The sequence below is a fragment of the Anolis carolinensis genome, chromosome 5 (genome assembly GCF_035594765.1).
Source record: "Anolis carolinensis isolate JA03-04 chromosome 5, rAnoCar3.1.pri, whole genome shotgun sequence".
Classification (NCBI taxonomy): domain Eukaryota; kingdom Metazoa; phylum Chordata; class Lepidosauria; order Squamata; family Dactyloidae; genus Anolis; species Anolis carolinensis.
The window spans coordinates 165,990,229-166,008,793 of record NC_085845.1 but is presented as its reverse complement, the minus strand read 5'-3'; the positions used below and the strand labels follow the sequence as shown (position 1 = coordinate 166,008,793).

At 37.1% G+C, this 18,565-nt stretch overlaps 1 protein-coding gene across 14 annotated transcripts in view; it reads left to right on the top strand.

Moving 5' to 3' along the window:
- Positions 1–18,565, top strand: part of anks1b (ankyrin repeat and sterile alpha motif domain containing 1B) — a 444,290-nt gene that overhangs the window by 225,076 nt on the left and 200,649 nt on the right. For all 14 annotated transcript variants that reach the window (XR_010006296.1, XR_010006295.1, XR_010006294.1 and 11 more), the window contains one exon: positions 11,200–11,298. Coding sequence is in view for 11 of the 14 variants with exons in the window: in XM_062980966.1 (XP_062837036.1) it covers positions 11,200–11,298 (99 nt within the window). In the remaining 3 variants the exon portion in view is untranslated. The remainder of the gene's footprint in view (positions 1–11,199; positions 11,299–18,565) is intronic.

Below are 18,565 nucleotides of genomic sequence, written 5' to 3'. Positions count from 1 at the left end.
AGAGAATGGGGAAAATACACAGATCAATTAGATATGATCTCACAAATATTCCTAGTGAATATGCAGTGGAGGTGAAGAATAGATTTCAGGGACTAGATTTAATAAATAGAGTACCAGAAGAACTATCAACAGAAGTCCACAACATTGTTCAGGAGGCAGCAACAAAGTACGCCCCAAAGAAAAAGAAAACCAAGAAGGCAAGATGGTTGTCTGTTGAGACACTGGAAGTAGCCCAAGAAAGAAGGAAGGCGAAAGGAAACAACTATAGGGGGAGATATGTCCAATTAAATGCACAATTCCAGAGGCTAGCCAGAAGAGACAAGGAACTATTTTTGAACAAGCAATGCATGGAAGTAGAAGAAGACAACAGAATAGGAAGGACAAGAGACCTCTTCCAGAAAATCAGAAACATTGGAGGCAAATTTCAGGCAAAAATGGGCATGATCAAAAACAAAGATGGCAGGGACCTAACAGAAGCTGAAGAGATCAAGATAAGGTGGCGAGAATATACAGAAGATCTGTATAGGAAGGATAATAATATAGAGGATAGCTTTGACAGTGTGGTGAGAGAATTAGAACCAGACATCCTGAGGAGTGAGGTTGAATGGACCTTAAGAAGCATTGCTAACAACAAGGCAGCAGGAGATGACGGGATCCCAGCTGAGCTGTTTAAAATCTTGGAAGGTGATGCTGTCAAGGTGATGCATGCCATATGCCAGCAAATATGGAAAACACAAGATTGGCCATCAAATTCGAAAAATCAATTTATATCCCCATACCAAGAAAGGGAAATGCTAAAGAATGCTCAAACTTCCGTACAGTGGCACTTATTTCCTATGCCAGTAAGGTAATGCTCAAGATCCTGCAAGGCAGACTCCAGCAATACATGGAGCGAGAGTTGCCAGATGTCCAAGCTGGGTTCAGAAAAGGCAGAGGAACGAGAGACCAAATTGCCAATATCCGCTGGATAATGGAGGAAACCAGGGAGTTTCAGAAAAACATCTACTTCTGCTTTATTGACTATTCTAAAGCCTTCAACATTGTGGATCATAATAAACGATGGCATGTTCTTGGTGGTATGGGAATACCAAGTCACCTTGTCTGTCTCCTGAGAAATCTGTATAAAGACCAAGTAGCCACAGTAAGAACAGACCATGGAACAACAGACTGGTTCAAGATTGGGAAAGGAGTGCAGCAGGGCTGCATACTTTCACCCTCCCTATTCAACTTGTACAACTTGTCCCTATGCGGCTTGCACGGCTTGGCCCCGCCCACCAAGCCACGCAGCTCCACCCACTACATTGCGCAACGTGGTGGGCGGAGCCGTGTGGCATTGTCCTTCCCGCCATGGCCTGGACCTTACCGCCATGCGGCCTGCGCGGCCCCAGGAAGGTCCAGGCCGCAGCGGGAATGACCGGCCCCAAGCCGAAGGAGGTGGGGGCTGGCGCCATCATCCCGGGGGGCTCAAGGGCACCCCTGGGACGATGGCGCCACAGGCTGTGGACCGTTTCTGGCGGCACCAAGCACTAAATTTACACCAGGGCGCTGTCGAGGCCTCGACAGCGCCCCCCCCCCTTGACGTACGCCTAACACGGTGGCGTAATCTGCTTCCATGTTGGACCAGCCCTGGTAGAAGTATATACATGACACAAAAATATGCCTTCATTTTTGGGATATTTTGGCAAGCACAGGAGCAGTGTTTTAAATGGTTATGGCCTTCAAAGGGGTGCTATCCAAGAAAGAGGGGAAGGAACATGCTGCAAGAGAGAGGGAAGGATAATCTTATGGATTTCTTCCCTTAAAGGAGGTGAGTCATGGAATGATTTGCAGCATAGCATCTCACCTTCATGTATGGTAAGCATGGAATGCTAAAAGTCATACTCAAGGTTATTTCTGTTAAAATTACAACTTTAAAGGATGTCATATTCATCATGTTGCCTCCCCCATACACCTGGGGCAGCAGTAAAAGGCATTATTTTCTTAAGAAAGTGATTTGAAGGAAAATACTTTGCACCCTCCTTCCAAAAACCACCAGTTGAAACCACAACACCAACAAAGAACTGCTACAGAATGAATGCACTGCCTCCATGATACAACATGAAGGTGGGTAAACACTCATTCCCTCTATTATTTTAGCACGAGGTGGGGGTTTTAGATGAAAATTCATAGTCTGCCACTGCCTGATCACATGTCCAGTGAAGAAAATATTTCTGTACAATACTTACAGTTTTTAAAAGAGTGCATCTTCAGTGCCTAAACACCTAGCAAAATTACAATAAGCTCTTTCCAGAATCAATTAATCAATTAGTCAATTGGATGAGGTGCCTGAGGAGCTATGATTAGCCCATGTAACCCATAGAGTTCCCTTCATCCACCATTGGTGTAATATATTCGTAAAGAAAAATATTGATATATCAGCATATTGGGCTGAAGGTTGCCTACCCCTTCATTAAATGCGCAGCATTTTCCTTAGCTCCTCTGTAATGCCAACCGATAACATTATTAAGAGACCACAAACCAAGATTTATTCATTTTTATAAAAGGCAAATTTTATCTCACAGGGACAAAGTTACATAAGATTACAAAAGGCAGCCAAATCCTTTCAAATTTGAAATAATAATAATCATAATGACAATACTTTATTTATATACCGCCCTTTCTCCTCAAGAGGACTCAGGATGGTTTCCAACATAGCAAAAGAAACCATACAACAAATTAAACATAATAAAGAATAATAAACATGAAACAAGAACATACAATTCAAAACAACCACAAAAACAAGTTACAAAATGCTCCATCAGCGGGGCCAGATATAATGACTAGGTAAGACAAGTGTAACAGAATAGCCCGGAAAGTGGGTAAAGTGCTGAGCGGGGTCCTAGTTAACAACCTAGTTAAAAGATGAAAATAAAATTAAAATATTGGGTTTTCTATAGCATTAAGGAAAAATTAATTAATCTTCAGAAGTGAGGGATTTTTCAGAACAGAGGTGTTACTTAGAGACCTTTCTATTCTGGGGAGGTTCAAGACTGGGAGGTAGATAGAATTTGGAGGTTTTGCATATGTATTTTTATGAGAAACACAGGACACATGCATAACAAATAATAATGATGATGTTGATGGTAATAATACAACTAAAGGCAATGAAACATTGATTAAAACAAAAATCAATATATTAAACAAAGGGGAAAATATGTAATACCTGGATTTGTGAATCCATAGATAGCTGTATGTAAACCCTCACCTCCACTGAACTACTTTAATAACAAAGGTTATGTAAGCATGTACAGCATTGCATACAGAACTTTTGAAAGCAAATAAAAATATGCAGATATGGGATGGCAATTGGATCAGGTTAAGGGTACATTTTTTTTGCCCCTAGACATGTAGTCGACTTGATCTCAACATTAGAATTTGAGAGACTTTGTGGGACAATTGTCTGACTCCAAAACCTAGACCTCCAAAATAAAGTAAAAAAACAAACAAACTCTGAAGTGTCCAGAAATCTTCCTTGGATTTGTTTATTTATTTATATGTATTTAAAACTTCATATAATTAATGTTAAATAATGCTAGGACCCTTGTAAAAGTTAGATATCTTACCCCCTTTATTGACAGAAAAAAAGGCGATCTTAGGAGTCTGGAAGGAGTGAAAACAAACAACTTTGAGAAGCTTCAGTGCTGTACCCAAGTTAGGGATGAGTACATTTGTTTATGATACTATGTAATTGAATGTGGAGAAAACAAAAACAGACTATGAAGACATTCTACATGGAACATTTTGAAAAACAAGCCCTGGAAACAGCAACAAAAAAGTCTACTATATAGTTCAGATATGTGGATGACACCTTCACCATTTGGAGCCATGGAGGAGGAGAACTAAACAAGTTCCTGGACCACCTCAACAGCATCCACCCAAACCTCCAATACACCATGGAAAAAGAAAATGAAGGAAAACTGCCTTTTCTAGATGTCTTAGTCATTCGCAAACCCAATCAACAATTGGGCCACACAGTTTCCAGAAAACCTACACACACAGATAGATACCTACATAAAAACTCCAACCATCACCCAAGTAAAAGAAGTGCAATTAAAGCCCTGGCAGACCGTGCAAAAAGAATTTGCAAACCTCACCTCCTCCAAACTGGGCTCTACAGGTCAATGGATACTCCACCACAGACATCAGAAGAGCTGCAAGACCAAGAACAAGCCGTGAGAGTAAAGTCAAAGATCCAACCTGAGAAAAAGTGTTCGTACCTTATATCAAGGGAACCACTGACTGCATATGGAAGCTGATGAAGAAACACAATCTATAAAATATCTACAGACCCACTAAGAAAATCCAACAAATGCTACATTCATCAGACAAGAGGGATCCTCTCACCTTTGCAGAAGTCTATGGACAAGTCTACATAGGGACCACTAAATGCAGTGCCCAAACATGAATCAATGAACATGAAAGGCACTGCAGACTACTTCAACCAGAGAAGTCAGCCATAGCAAAGCACTTGATGAACCAACCTGAACACAGCATATTATTTGAGAACACAAAAATGCTGGACCACTCCTACAACTACCACGTCAGACAACACAGAAATCCACAAGCATGTGGACAATTTTAACAGAATGGAGGAAACCATGAAAATAAACAAAATCTGGCTTCCTGTATTAAAAAAAACTCTAAAACCAGAACAGTGAATAAAGAACAGAGAAATTCCAGACATGAAACAATCAGAAACAGCTAACACCTCCAAACAAAGGATTCTCCCAGACAGGAAGAAGTCAGTCCTTGAGGCCACAGGGCCATCAGATACTAATCAAGGTGATTAATTACAACATCCACACCTGCCTCCAACAGACAAGAGTTCTTTCTCCCACACTGGGCATTACACAGATATATAAACCTCCCTTTGCCTAGTTTCCAACGTACCTCACAACCTCTGCGGATGCCTGCCACAGATGTGGGTGAAACGCCAGGAAAGAAAGCTTCTGGAACATGGTCATACAGCCTGAAAGACTCATAGCAACCTAGACTATGAAGAGCTCTAAAGGATCTCCTCAGTCTGGAGAAATGAGCATCACAAAGAGTAAATGAAAATTTAGTCTACACAAATGTAAGTGATGCATATTGGAGCAAAAATCAAATAAATTCCAACTTCTTATATACACTGATGGAATGTGAATTGGCAATAATAATAATAATAATAATAATAATAATAATAATAATAATAATAATAATAATAATAATAATTTTATTCTTATACCCCGCCCCATCTCCCCAAAGGGACTCGGGGCGGCTTACATGGGGCCTTGCCCAGACATTGTCCAAGATGTGATCTTGTTGGTGGGTAAATGGCACAATGAAAATGTCAGCCTAGCACGCAGCAGCTGTAGAAAAAATACAGCCTTCATAGTATAGTACAGGCAGTCCCCAAGTTACAGACCTCTGACTTACAAATAACTCGTAGTTAAGAATAGGAAGTGAGAGAAATCTACTCCTGGGAAAGAAAATTCATTCCAGGAAGAGTTTTTATGGGGCAATATATTTGGCTGGAGTTACACTTAAAAATTGTACCTTACATACAAATACAACTTAAGAACAAATCTACAGAACTTATCTTATTAATAACTTGTGGACTGCCTGTAGTGTCGAAGAGAATCTATAAATGAATAGTTATAATGAGAAAGAAGAAGAAATGAAGACATGACAGTCCAAGAAAATGCTAGACAATTTAAATGTTGTTAGTTTTTGGAAGACTTTTTTTGTAAATTGATCATTTAAGACAAGGTGTCCACATATTTGCTCTCCCAAAATCATTTCTAAAAACTCTAAGAGGAAGACTTTTACATAAGACTATGCAGAATGTCAGATCATTACAATTCTTGATGTTGATTTCCTTATCTCAGTTCTTTTTATGGAAATGAATGTGTTATTATTTATTTCTTTAATTCCCATACTAGTATCCCACCCTTCTCATCCTGAAAGGGACTTAGGGCAGCCTTACAATCAGCAGTAATTCAATGCCCAACATACAATTCCAAAAATAACAATTACAATATAACAAAAATAACAATTATATTAACTGTACACTATTGAGAACATGTGGAAACAAAATAATTGTCTTTATTTTAATAAGGTTGATTGTTTTGAGTTCTGGTTGGGATTTTTTTGTCTTTAATTAGCAAAACCAAAGAAACATTTTAATTGTTAGCTTCTTTGAGCCTCCGTATGGAAAGAGAAGGCGGGATATAAATAAACATAATAATAATAATGACAATAATAACAACAACAACAACAACAACATGACAGTTTAGGACTTTGTAGCTCTGTTCATAGGAAAAAATAATAATTTAAAAATATGTTCAGTTGATAATTATATTCTGGAAAATTGTACTTTTAATATATCAAACTTGATCATTTTTTGCCAGACAAATTTGCATATGATGTATTTTATGTTCCTAAAGTGTCAAAATGATTATCATGTGTGAATTGTGCTAATATTGCATTTCCATTTTGAGAAAAAAATGCAGAAAACATTTCCCATGGCTTCAAATTTTTCAGAAATTTTTTCATCTCTAATCGGAAATAAAACTGTCAATGTAATTTTTCCATTTTACAAATTCATGGTGTGGTTATATATTGAATATTGTGCAGAATTCTGACCACAGGATTAGTTGGTGGAAAAGGTGTTCAGGAATCTATAATCCATGAAGACATTTTTCATTGTTTGGGGCTGATGAAAGATTAGTAAATTGAGACATAATAGAGATGTACTATATTATATCTCTCTCATTATATTACAATCCTGGCTCATCGACTGAAACTGAAGGGAGATTCAAATAAAAAGAAATACTTCTTTACACAGTAATATCTAAGCTGCCCAAATTAACCACCATGTAATATTATAATAGCATCTTTTAAGGGAGATCGGATAAACTCATGAAGGTACAAGGAGGGATAAGTAATTATCACCTCCAGTATCAGCCAGTGCAGTTACACTTATTCTATCAGCAGGCTTCTCATAAGACTCTGACTTGCAGCTGGTCTGATGCTGCAAGGCTGTTCTTGCCTTCTTAGATCAGCCCCAAAATAGAAGACGAAATAAAATAGTGATGTACTAACAGAATTCTCCAAAGAGTATTGTATTTGGATAATATCAGGAACACAGAGCTTATACAGAAGTATAGAGCAGTTCTACACAGACACTACAATCCAATTCAAAGCCAGAGTATTCACAAAAGTACACACCCAATGCAGCTATATAGAGAGTCAAGCCAAAAAAACCATGTTAAAACTTGCCAGAAAGTTTCAGAACAATCAGATAATGCACAGCGGCCAATCAGAATATGCTCCGCCCCTATGCAAAACTGTGCTGATGCCAAATAGACATGGATATGTGCATTGGCGCAGATAAGAAAAAACTTGCCTTTTTCCAGTGGCTGTCTAGCAAGATACTGAACTCCTTGGGTTCATTTCTGATCTGTAATCAATGGATACTGTGGCCACTATCCCAAACTTAAACTGGTTTCTGGGATATTTGTGTAGGTGCTGCACAGCGAAATTCGTTTGTTTTAATCCACTTACAAGATGGGTTGTAGGGTTCTTGTAGAACCTCCCATAGTTCTGGGAAAAAGGGAGAGCCTCTTCCTTGTCTAGAGCAGGAAGAGAAGTTTCCTCGCTTTTCTTGAGGAAGTTCCACATACTCTAACTAAAAAGCAGAAGAAAAACTCAAATGAAAATGTAAAAAAAAAAAATGAACCCCTAATCTGCATCCCAGTATTACTCTAACTTTCCCTTCAATCCCTTTAGTTCTTTCTTATTGGTACTGTTAGGAAATTAGGCTGGTGCTGCACTGGCTGATCATGCTATCGCCATGTCTACAGTACAAAATGAATTTAGAATATGGAGAGACCGGGGGTTTTGCATAATGTATTGATTTAAGGATGTGGTATTTTTCTGCCTATTACATTGACAATACAGTAACTAAGATGATGATGATGATGATGATGATGATTACAACGACAACAACAGCAACTTTATTTTTGTACTCCGCCTCCATCTCCCCGAAGGGACTTGGGGCGGCTTACATGGGGCCAAGCCTGGGTAATTACAATCATCAAAAGATAAAACACATGAAGATAAAATACAAATTATACACATTAAACATAGTAAAATTACAATAATGATAGAGTATAAGAAAACATCATCTGATTTAAGATCTGATTTATCAATGTCCCAAAGCTATGCCTTCATTCACACTTTTCTTTCTAAAAATTGTATTTGCAGAAATAAAGATCTAAAAGTTTTTCTTAATTTCCCTTAAATTAACTGGATTAATATTACATTTCTTTGCAGCTCATGTATTAATATATATTTTAGTGTTTATGCCATTTAAGATGATGAGACTAATGCCCATATTAAGTAAAAGGAACATTCTGACCTGGTTCAAAGGTGAAAAAAGGTGGGAATCATGTATTTCAGAATTCCCCAGTCTAGAAGGACTCTTAATTTCTTCACATTTCCTATTCTATCTTAACTCTGGGCTTACAACACAACCTCAAGGGTTTTTATACAGCTGTAATTGAGGACATGCTATTCTTTAATGCTTAACAGTATTTAATATTTTCTGCTGAGCTATGTAAAAGAAATTCTAATGTCCTAAAAAGCTGAAAGCACCCATGGGATGCTGCAGATTTTTCATGTAGAGATCAGATTTTAAGTAGCGTTCATACTTGCTCTTCAAGAATTTGCTCATTTTCACAAAGTGAAAATGTTTGATTAATTTCATTTGTTTGGAGACTTTGGACACTCCTTGAGCATATGGAGGCAGAACTAATAGTCACTAGCTCTATATAGCTGCTGCTATAGGGTCCTTCCACACAGCCATATAACCCAGAATATCAAGGCAGATAATCCACAACATCTGCTTTGAATTGGATTATTTGAATCCACACTGCCATGTAACCCAGTTTGCGGGGTAAGGAAGGGGCTCATCACATGAGTTAAACTACTTTGGGCCATCATGCATAGGCCTCCTTGGTTGAAAAGAGGCAGAAATGTCCTGAAAGGAGGGAACTTCGGTAATCAACCTCATCACATTGAGAAATGCCCCCCTCAGCAGATACTTCAGCCTCTTTTCAAGCATGGAGTGCATGTGATTTAATTAAGTCTATATACAAATATAGAATGAATAATAGAATGTAAATTATTTTGTGTTATGGAACTATTTTTCATGATTTGCTAAAGAAATTGTTTCAACCCTCCCCCCCCCCCCCTCATTTTTATTTTATTTATTTTGACTACGGGTATGATCCAGGCTCCTTGTTTTCTGAAGAACTCAAGGCAATAAATCAGGGTAGAGTGACTTATTGCCATGACTTAGAATGAATGTAATCATGTATGAGTTATGGTTCATTTCAAGGCTTATTGAACAGAATGAGAGCCACAAATAAATTATTCTTCCCTGACTCTATTACCTTGGTACATTCTTGTCCAGTATAGTAGCTTCATTTAGTAAAGGGGCTATTACATTCTATACCTGAGACTGCTGAAGAGAAGTCCTTAGAAATGCACTGTGATGAATTTGCCAAATCTTTTGCAAACATAATTGCTCAGATTCATTCTAACCTCAACTCCACATTGAAGGTAGACTCTGTGGAAATAATTGAGGTACATGCTTGCCCTATTTTGGTAGATGAGTTTCAATTTGTTCAATGTGATATATGAACACATTGCTTAGGGAAGTGAAGTCATCCACTTGTGTATTAGACCTTTGTCCTTCCTGATTTGAACTGCGAAAGGAGGACTGACCACTTAGGTAATGGAGGTTGTAAAAGCTTCTCAGAAAAATCCTGTGTTCTTATCCCTCTAAAAAGAAGCAATTGTAAGACCAGTGTTCAGGAGACCTTCACTGGACGTCAGCACCCAAGATAACCATAGGTCTTTTTAAAGTAAAGTCGTAGAGCAAGTGGTGACAGCACAACTCCAGGCTTTCTTAGATGAAATAGATTGCCTGGATTTATTCTGAGCTGTGTTCAGTTCTGATTTTGGGATAGAAACAATCTTGGCTGTCATGGTAAATGATGTGCATTGGAAATTCGGCAGGAGAAATGCATCCCTGTTAGTTTCGCTGGATTGCACAGCAGCATTCAGCAAACGAGCCTGCCTGAAATCTTAGATCCTCAGAATCTTCTATCTTGTTGCGCTTCTCTTCATCCAGAAGGCTAGTCTGATGAGTACATGTGACAGCTTTCTCAGCAGCAGCACTCCAACCATGTAACTCTCTCACAAGAAAGGCCAGGTTGGCTCCTTTGCTGGACGGTTAAGATCATACTATTTCAGTTGGTCTTTGGTTCTTAAAATTAGGGTTGATTGATATGGCTTCTATGAACCTATAATTTTGTTTAAAGGGGGTTGTTTTGATTTTTATTGCATTTTTATGTATTTTATGTTTTAAATATTTTTACATATTGTACATCCTTTTAGCTGGTTGAGAAGTGATACATCATTGCCAGGCAGACAGACAGCAGAAAAGCAAAATAATACACAAACCATTTTGGGGTATATTTTTTGTGAAATAACCACAGCATCCAGATAATGCTGTGAGTGAATGGAGTGGTAATTTAAGATACGATACTGTCAAAAACTAATATTATTCTTGCTTTCAGGGCAGAAAACGTTACTGTGTATGTACATATGATGTCCTTCCTATTCCTAAATGCCAAAAGTTTGTTTCATAATTTCTCTCAAAAGTGGTAATATAAGAAGATGATAGTATACAGGACACAGATTCAGTCTACTGTCATTGTCAGTGCAATATCCATTCCAAATACATTTATTCTGATGTTGTTTCCTTTTGGAGAGAGAAGAATTGTAAACTGTAAACTGCTGATTTCTTTGACTTCAACTAACTGAAATATCTTTTAAATAAACACTAATACTTCATATCTAGTAATAATGTTAACTTTCACATTTTCTGACCCAGCAAATAAGCATGACTGTGGAGTTAGTCATATTTAGAGCATTCAATTTGAAATCATTGTGTCTTAATATAGCCTTGATTAAGAACAGTTAAGTTAGATTCAGTGAATCTTTCTCAAGAATGACATGTGGTTTTCAGATACTTTCTTTAAGCAAAGTACTAATACAATATCATGACCTTTTAAAAACTCTAGTAATAATTTCTGCTTCTTGTTTTAGGGAAGCAATGTTATGGAGGATCAAGATCTCTTGGAAATTGGAATACTTAATTCTGGACACAGACAAAGAATTCTACAGGCAATCCAGCTCCTTCCAAAGGTATTGTGTTCTTGTTTTTATTATCCAGAGTCAATTGTTTTAAGAACCTGCCCCCTTGTTCTCATTCTTGTCCTTTATACAAAGACCCATACATAGCCCTCATTCCTAAGCAGAAATGTTGTTCTTTTGAGCATCATTATTTTCTAACACGATGTTTAGCCATTTTAAGATATGTAATGTATAATTCATGCTAGTGGTTTTTTCTAGCAACATTCCACGTAAGAGGAGAAACAGCAGAAAATATACAACTCCCAGGGGAAACTTTCATAAGCTGATAATATGATAGAGAAATTTTTTGATGCTGTTTTCAGGATCTTCACATAGTTGTGGGCTTTTAAGCAATCAAAATGTATTTTTATAACACATAGTTTACTTTTTCCTGTGCACTTCTTAATACGATTAAATCTGTTTAGTAGCATATTGATATAACCCACAAAATATCTCTGTTTGGGAATCTGTATTATTATCAACACAGGCTTCACTCCCCAATGAGAAGGTTTTTTTTTATGGTGATGATGTTCAAAAATAAACCCTGCCTTGGATGCTAAAATCTAGTTTAGGCAATGTTTGTTTGATCGAATGACATCAACTAAAAATTTCTTGCAGCAGTTGCTATGAATAGGAATTTCTACATCATCAAAAGAATCACATATTTTTATGAGTGGGTTTTTTTATGTTGCACTGTTTATATGTGTAGATGCCATGCTCAAACAGCATGGACTGCCTGAAATACTGGATTACCTCTAGCTTCTAGTGGATTCCAAAGTGTTATGGAAAAGGCCTTTATAGATATACATATATTTTCTGAATTAGTTATGTATTACCCATAGTTACCTTTGTGAGTTTCATGATTATTGTGTCATTGAGTTTCATGATTATTGTGTACTGTTTTACTACTTGATTGTGTGTGTGTGTGGGGGGGGGGGGGTGTTTCTAATGTTATAATGTTAGAGGCCATCACAACAAGGCCCCCTTCCTTGTTCCTTGTACACTATTGATCTCTGCCCCAAACCTGTCATTTTTTTTTTTACCTGAGTCTCCCACAGAGGTCTTTGTAAAGAACCACAAAAAAGCCTCCAAAATGATATCTCCCTTGGCCTTGGTAAACCTTCTCCATGACCCTGAGATTGTTCTTGGATATGTGGCTTTCAAAATATTTACCAACAATCTTTTCATCATGAGTTTTGTTGTTTGGGTATTCATGAGGGAACACATCCAATGTAAATAAAGGTCTATTGCTGAATAACTGCTTGTTTTAAAGATGTATTATTTTTGAAGTATTAACCTGTTCGGCTGATGAATTCTAGAAGAAATTAACTGGAGGGAGGGAGTCCTGATTATACTGTACTGTGAATTAAACATAAGCTGTTGTATGATGCTGACTCAGCTTTTCCCAAAAGTGAATCCCAAAAGCATATTTTGAAAAAATATGGAACACCCTCCCCAAAGATATTCAGCAAGCCCCAACCCTTTTGAGTTTTAGAAAAGCCTTAAAAACATGGCTATGTGCTCAGGCTTTTAACGAATAAACGACAAAGACGACCCAGACTGATGTATGGATAAAGCACGAGGATATTGGATGAACGGATTTTAACCATATGTTTTATATTTTATACTGTATTTAACTATTTGTAATAGATTTTATATGCTGTTTGTTTTAATGATGTGTCGGCATTGAATTGTTGCCAATTGTACACCGCCCTAAGTCCCTTCGGGTGAGAAGGGCGGGATAGAAATATTGGAAATAAATAAAATAAATAAATAAAATAAATAAAATCAACTCCACCCCCTATCACTGTTGTTCACATTTTCTCTTATCTTTTTATTTTACTGATAAAAATTCTGCTCATGCCTAGATGTCCAATGAAGTATTCTGATATAAAGGATGTGGCTAAAAGAAAAACTAAAAAAATGACATGTCCAGAGAGGCTGAAAATTAATTTGTCGTGCCTCAGGAATATATCCACTTCAACCAATCCTACTTTGCTTTGGAGAAATAAATAAACTGTGAAGATGAGGCTGGCAGCAGATTTTAAAAATGCATGTTTCACCAAGAAAGACAGGAAGATCTAGTGTAGGACAGAACTAGGAAGCCGTATGCTGCAGAGGTTCTCAACCTTTCCTACCTTGGGTCCCACCTGTCACTCTGTCAGATAGCTTGGGTTCCATCATGACTAAAACAAAAAGGCCACTGTTTCAAATAAAGAGATTTAGTTATTTATGTACAGATATATTGTATTTATCATTAAAATATGTGATGAAAACACGAAAAATGATAGTAGTTTTGTTGGGAGTAAATATAAACAAAATGAACAGTAATTGCATAATTGTAATGAATGCCATTGAGCATGAATTTTACTAGTATGGAAACTGTAAAATATTAAAATTATAAATGTTTAAAACTGCAGTAGTTTTAGTGTGATTTTTCTAATTTTATTTTATTTTTTGCTATGCCTAGACTACCTGTGTACCACTTATAATATTTCTACAGCACACTGATCTAAAAGAGAGTTTTGCAAAGTCTAATTGGTTTGAGCAGAATTTCACTTTCAAAAATATTTGGAGTAAGTGGCTGTAGCGACCCAACATGTCAAAGAAGTGTGAAAATTACTTTGTTTTGATTATTCATTTGTTAGAAAAGTAGGAAGACATAGAAAGAACAGGTGCTGGGAAAATGTGATGGAGATGCATTGAGGGGAAGCAGACATAGGAGGAACACAAAATCATCATGCCAGGTATAGTTCACCTTCTCCCAGCATATCATGAAAGTGGCAGGGTTTAAATTTGAAGGAAATAGAATGCAAGGATTTCTAGATACTTGGAGGAGCATTTAGTCTGGGTTTAGATATGTACTAAAAGCTTCAACCCAAGAAGCAGAGTTTGCCATCATAAAACTGGAACAACTTTATATAGGCTTTCTGAAAGATTACATGATATAAGAAATAAAACACAGGTGCTCAGAGTGTCACTGTTTGGGAATATTATCTCTCTCAATAACATGGCATGGATTTTGTGGGATTGTTCCACTTACAACTGGAAAAAGGGCTGTTTCTGCACTTTTTGCTGCTAATTTTCCCAGGATTTTCAGAATTTAGAACTGACAGATCTTTTTAACGAAAGCATTTTATTAAAACTTTTCATTCCTCCTGTTTATATTTATGTCTGAATTCTGTTCAATTTCAGTATGGATTTTGCACAATTAATCAACATCCAAAACAAATGAAATTTTTTAAAAGATGGATCCATAACACTTGTCTTCTTAGAAATTTACAGGTACCACACCTCAAGAATCCAGGCACAAGCATTCACAAGGAACCTGGATTTCCCTGCAGCAAGGAAAAATATCATAATCAGGTAAGCAGGGGAGGGAGTCACTAGGGGAAAGGAAAAGCATACTTCCAAATCTGAAACTTGAACTTCCTCTTCCCTTCTAATCCAAGCCACCCAGATCACTCAAACATCACTAGCCACAGAATGCCTCCCATTTACTACTGTATTATTTATTTGGCGGCATATAAGTTTGAATAATAAATAAATAAATAAATAAATAAATAAATAAAATTTATTTGCTTTACAACTGTCCTTTACAGCCGCTATCCATAGATCATTAGTTAAGTATTCCTTCTAAAGAAAGGAGGAACAATTGCCCCCAAAATTCAAGCAACATTCCACTCATGGAAACATTTTTTCTCAACTTTAGATATTCAATTTTACTATTTGCTACTGATAACCAAATAAATTAATTATAATTCTTTTCTTTTCTTTGCAGGATATAAGCCAAGGTGCATGAACAAGACCAAAGAAGAAGTAGAGACACTAATCCCAATTGAATGCACGGATGGACATAATTCGAATAACTACACGTGTAGTGGAATCCTATCTACAGTATTTTTATTCACTCAGCAACTCCTAATTATGGATTATTGTTTAGATCACTTCAAATCTATGCTACCTTGTTTATTGGATTACCTCCACCAGGATGTACAACACCATGATTTCTCCTAGACCTTACAATACAACTGTCTGTTGTATCCATCTGAGATGAATGAAAGGTATGCAATTGTGAGTTAAGTGTACGTCAATGGTACCAAAACACAAGATCTGCTCAATTCTCTCTGGATTACTTGTCCCCATAAATACATTGCCTTGCTTGTATCGCCTCTGAAGACCTCCCCAAACCTTCCTTTTCATCCCCAATACCCACAAGCTTAGCTAGCAGAGTTGTGGCAAATGGCTGGGAAGCAACAGAGTTCTGATGTCTATAGACTTTGCTATTCACTGTTGAAGACTGTTCTTGGCCCATATGGAGCAGTGGTTCTCAACCTGGGGTCCCCAGATGTTTTGGCCTTCAACTCCCAGAAATCCTAACAGCTGGTAAACTGGCTGGGATTTCTGGGGTGTAGACCAAAGCACCTGGGGACCCACAGGTTGAGAACCACTGATATGGAGCATAGAGATATCTTTATTAGGGGAAAGTGAGAAAGAAGCTACAAATGTGTAAAGAAATCGTTGGTAGAGATCCCTTTCTCTGCTAAGATTAGCAAAACTATGACATACCTATCTGTAATACTTGGGGTTGTCTCCCTTTTAGATTGTACTAAATGATACCAAATCTATGTTTAAAAAAAATAATAATTATTGATATCCAATGTAAAACAATTCTTGATTACTCAGTTCTGCTTTATATTGTTTAGCTTTTCTGTTATGTTTGTGTGGTTGATAGCACTTTGCTCATCCTCTCATTTCAACACACTAGCCATTTCAGACCTTGCTTTCCCATATCCTGTTTGTTTACCAGGATAGATATTGCCACGCTACCTTTGGGCTGTCTGTAAATGTAGAGACTGAAAACTTTAAAATGTTTAAAATGTGGAAGTCAGATAATTACAGTATTTGGAACACAGAGATCTGAGCAGTCTACTGTAGTTTCAGCTGTATTGGCTGACTGTTTATTTCAAGACACAATTTGTTTTAGCCTTTAAACCTCGAAACAGTTTGAGAGAAGTCAAAGGGAATATCTTCTCCAATATGCCAGTTCAGGGGAATATCTTTTACCTTTATTCTTGTCTTTAAATGAGACAAAATGCATAGATATTTGTGACAAAGCCTTTTTAGTGGTGCTGAGGAGTTTGTGGATGTACAATTCTCTAACGATCCAATAAATATCTTCTTTTATTTATTTTATTTATTTATTTACAGCATTTATATTCCGCCCTTCTCACCCCAAAGGGGACTCAGGGCGGATCACATTACACATATAGGCAAACATTCAATGCCTTTAACATAGAACAAAGACAAGACAAACATAGGCTCCGAGCATTTTAAGCATTTAGACACTTGTTGAAGTTCAATAAATCTTCGATATTACTGAAGATTAATACTACACCCCAGTCCTCACAAAGCAGATTATACACCTTGAAAGCTTGTGCTATAATAAATCTGTTAACTTTAAAGGTATAATGTGGCTCTTCTTTGTTTTATTGAAGACATTTTTCTGTATGTCTTTGATTTTCTATCATCACACTACACTTGGGTTTTAATTTTTATATCACCTTCTGTTTCCAATTTCTTTGGAGTTTTCACTTTATTTGATTGTTTTCATTTCAGGTTTGTCTTTTAAGGCAGCCCCAACAAGGAGTCTTACAATAAAATGTTTAAAGTAGAATCATAGAATGCAATGTATGCAATAAGTACAGCATCAGATGAAATTACACTTAGCTAACTGTAATTAAGATCAATAAAAAGCTTATCAGGATTAAGACATTTATGCTATATGAGATCTTTAAAAGACCATAAAAGCCACAAAAGTGGGGACTGGGTAGAAAACTGTTGCTGCTGCATGCCTTCAAATCATTTCTGGCTTATGGCGACCCTAAGGTGAACCTTTCTTGGGTTTTTTTTTTTTGTAGCAAGATTTGTTAAGATTTGCCTTCACTGGGAGGGAGATAATACAACTTGCCCAAGGTCATCCAATGCATTTCCAAAGCCAAACAGTGTTTCAATCCCTTATTTCCAGAGTCATAGTTCAGTACTCAAACCACTGGCTCTCCTAAGTGGAATTGGGGAAGGAGATTTTGCAAGAGTGGGGCTATTGCCCAAACTACTCTGTCCAAGGTACCATTAACCCAATCACCTTAACAACAGGTAGAAAGCAGGATCTACATAGACCAAAGTTATATAGCCCCTGCAAGCATTCTACTGAACTGGTGATGTTGTTCTGAGGTGACTGGTTATCTTTTCTATTTCAGTTATTCTGTTGTACTTTAATTTTTTAAACCACTGCTGCCTTTTTCATTCAAGTTAGAAAATAGGATAAAATCACTACAAGCTAACCTAATGAACGTTTTTAACTGGATCTGTTTGTTTTAACTGTTACCCAATTATATATAATCATATAATATTCTTCTTGTGCCTCCACAGGGAAAAAGGGAGTCTTTCCACATGCTTAGCCAATGTCATGAAAACCACCTGTGAAGACCACAAGTGAAGCCTACAGCTTTAATAACACGAGCCTCTTGTAGCTTTCCAAAGTATATAATGGATAATAATTGAATGGCTACAACTCTGTCCAATATGCAACTGGTACTCTGCCCATCTCTACTCGATATGGAACTGTGGTGATGGGAAAAGACTGTAACTGTTGCTGTTTAGCATTCAGCTTTCAGAAGCTTGCAAGATCCAAGTTAATGACAACCTAATTTTTCTATTAAACTCTTAGATCTGCTTCTACAATTCAATAAAACTATGGCTGTTTTGTGTGTGTGTGTTTTTATGAAGGCAAATGAGATGTCACTATAATGGAGTGTGTGTTTTAAGAGGGTGTGAGTTATGGGTTCTCTTTGACTTTACACCCCTTGATAAAGGGCGTGATTTTTGCTCTTGACTCTGATACAGTAACACAGTATTAGCAAGGTTGAGGGAGCAGTCCCAGGAATTATATAAATGTTTTCCTGATCTCTCGCCCTTTACTCCTTGAGTGCTGATACTATGTTTGATTGCAACAAGTATTGGATGGGAACACTGGCAGTTATCAAAATGAACTTGCATGGTATGACTGGAAGGAATAAGCAGAACTTGCCAAAATTGCAAGACATTGTTGACCATGACTATAGCAAGTCTGGGTCTCTTGTACTATGGGCTGTTCTTTCCGATTGACCCATACTGAATTTCTGAGTATTTACAAAGTATATCTCTTGAGACATGTCTCAAGCATGTAACCATCTGTCATACCTAGAATTTCCTGTTTGCTGTGCTTTCCCAAGGAGCT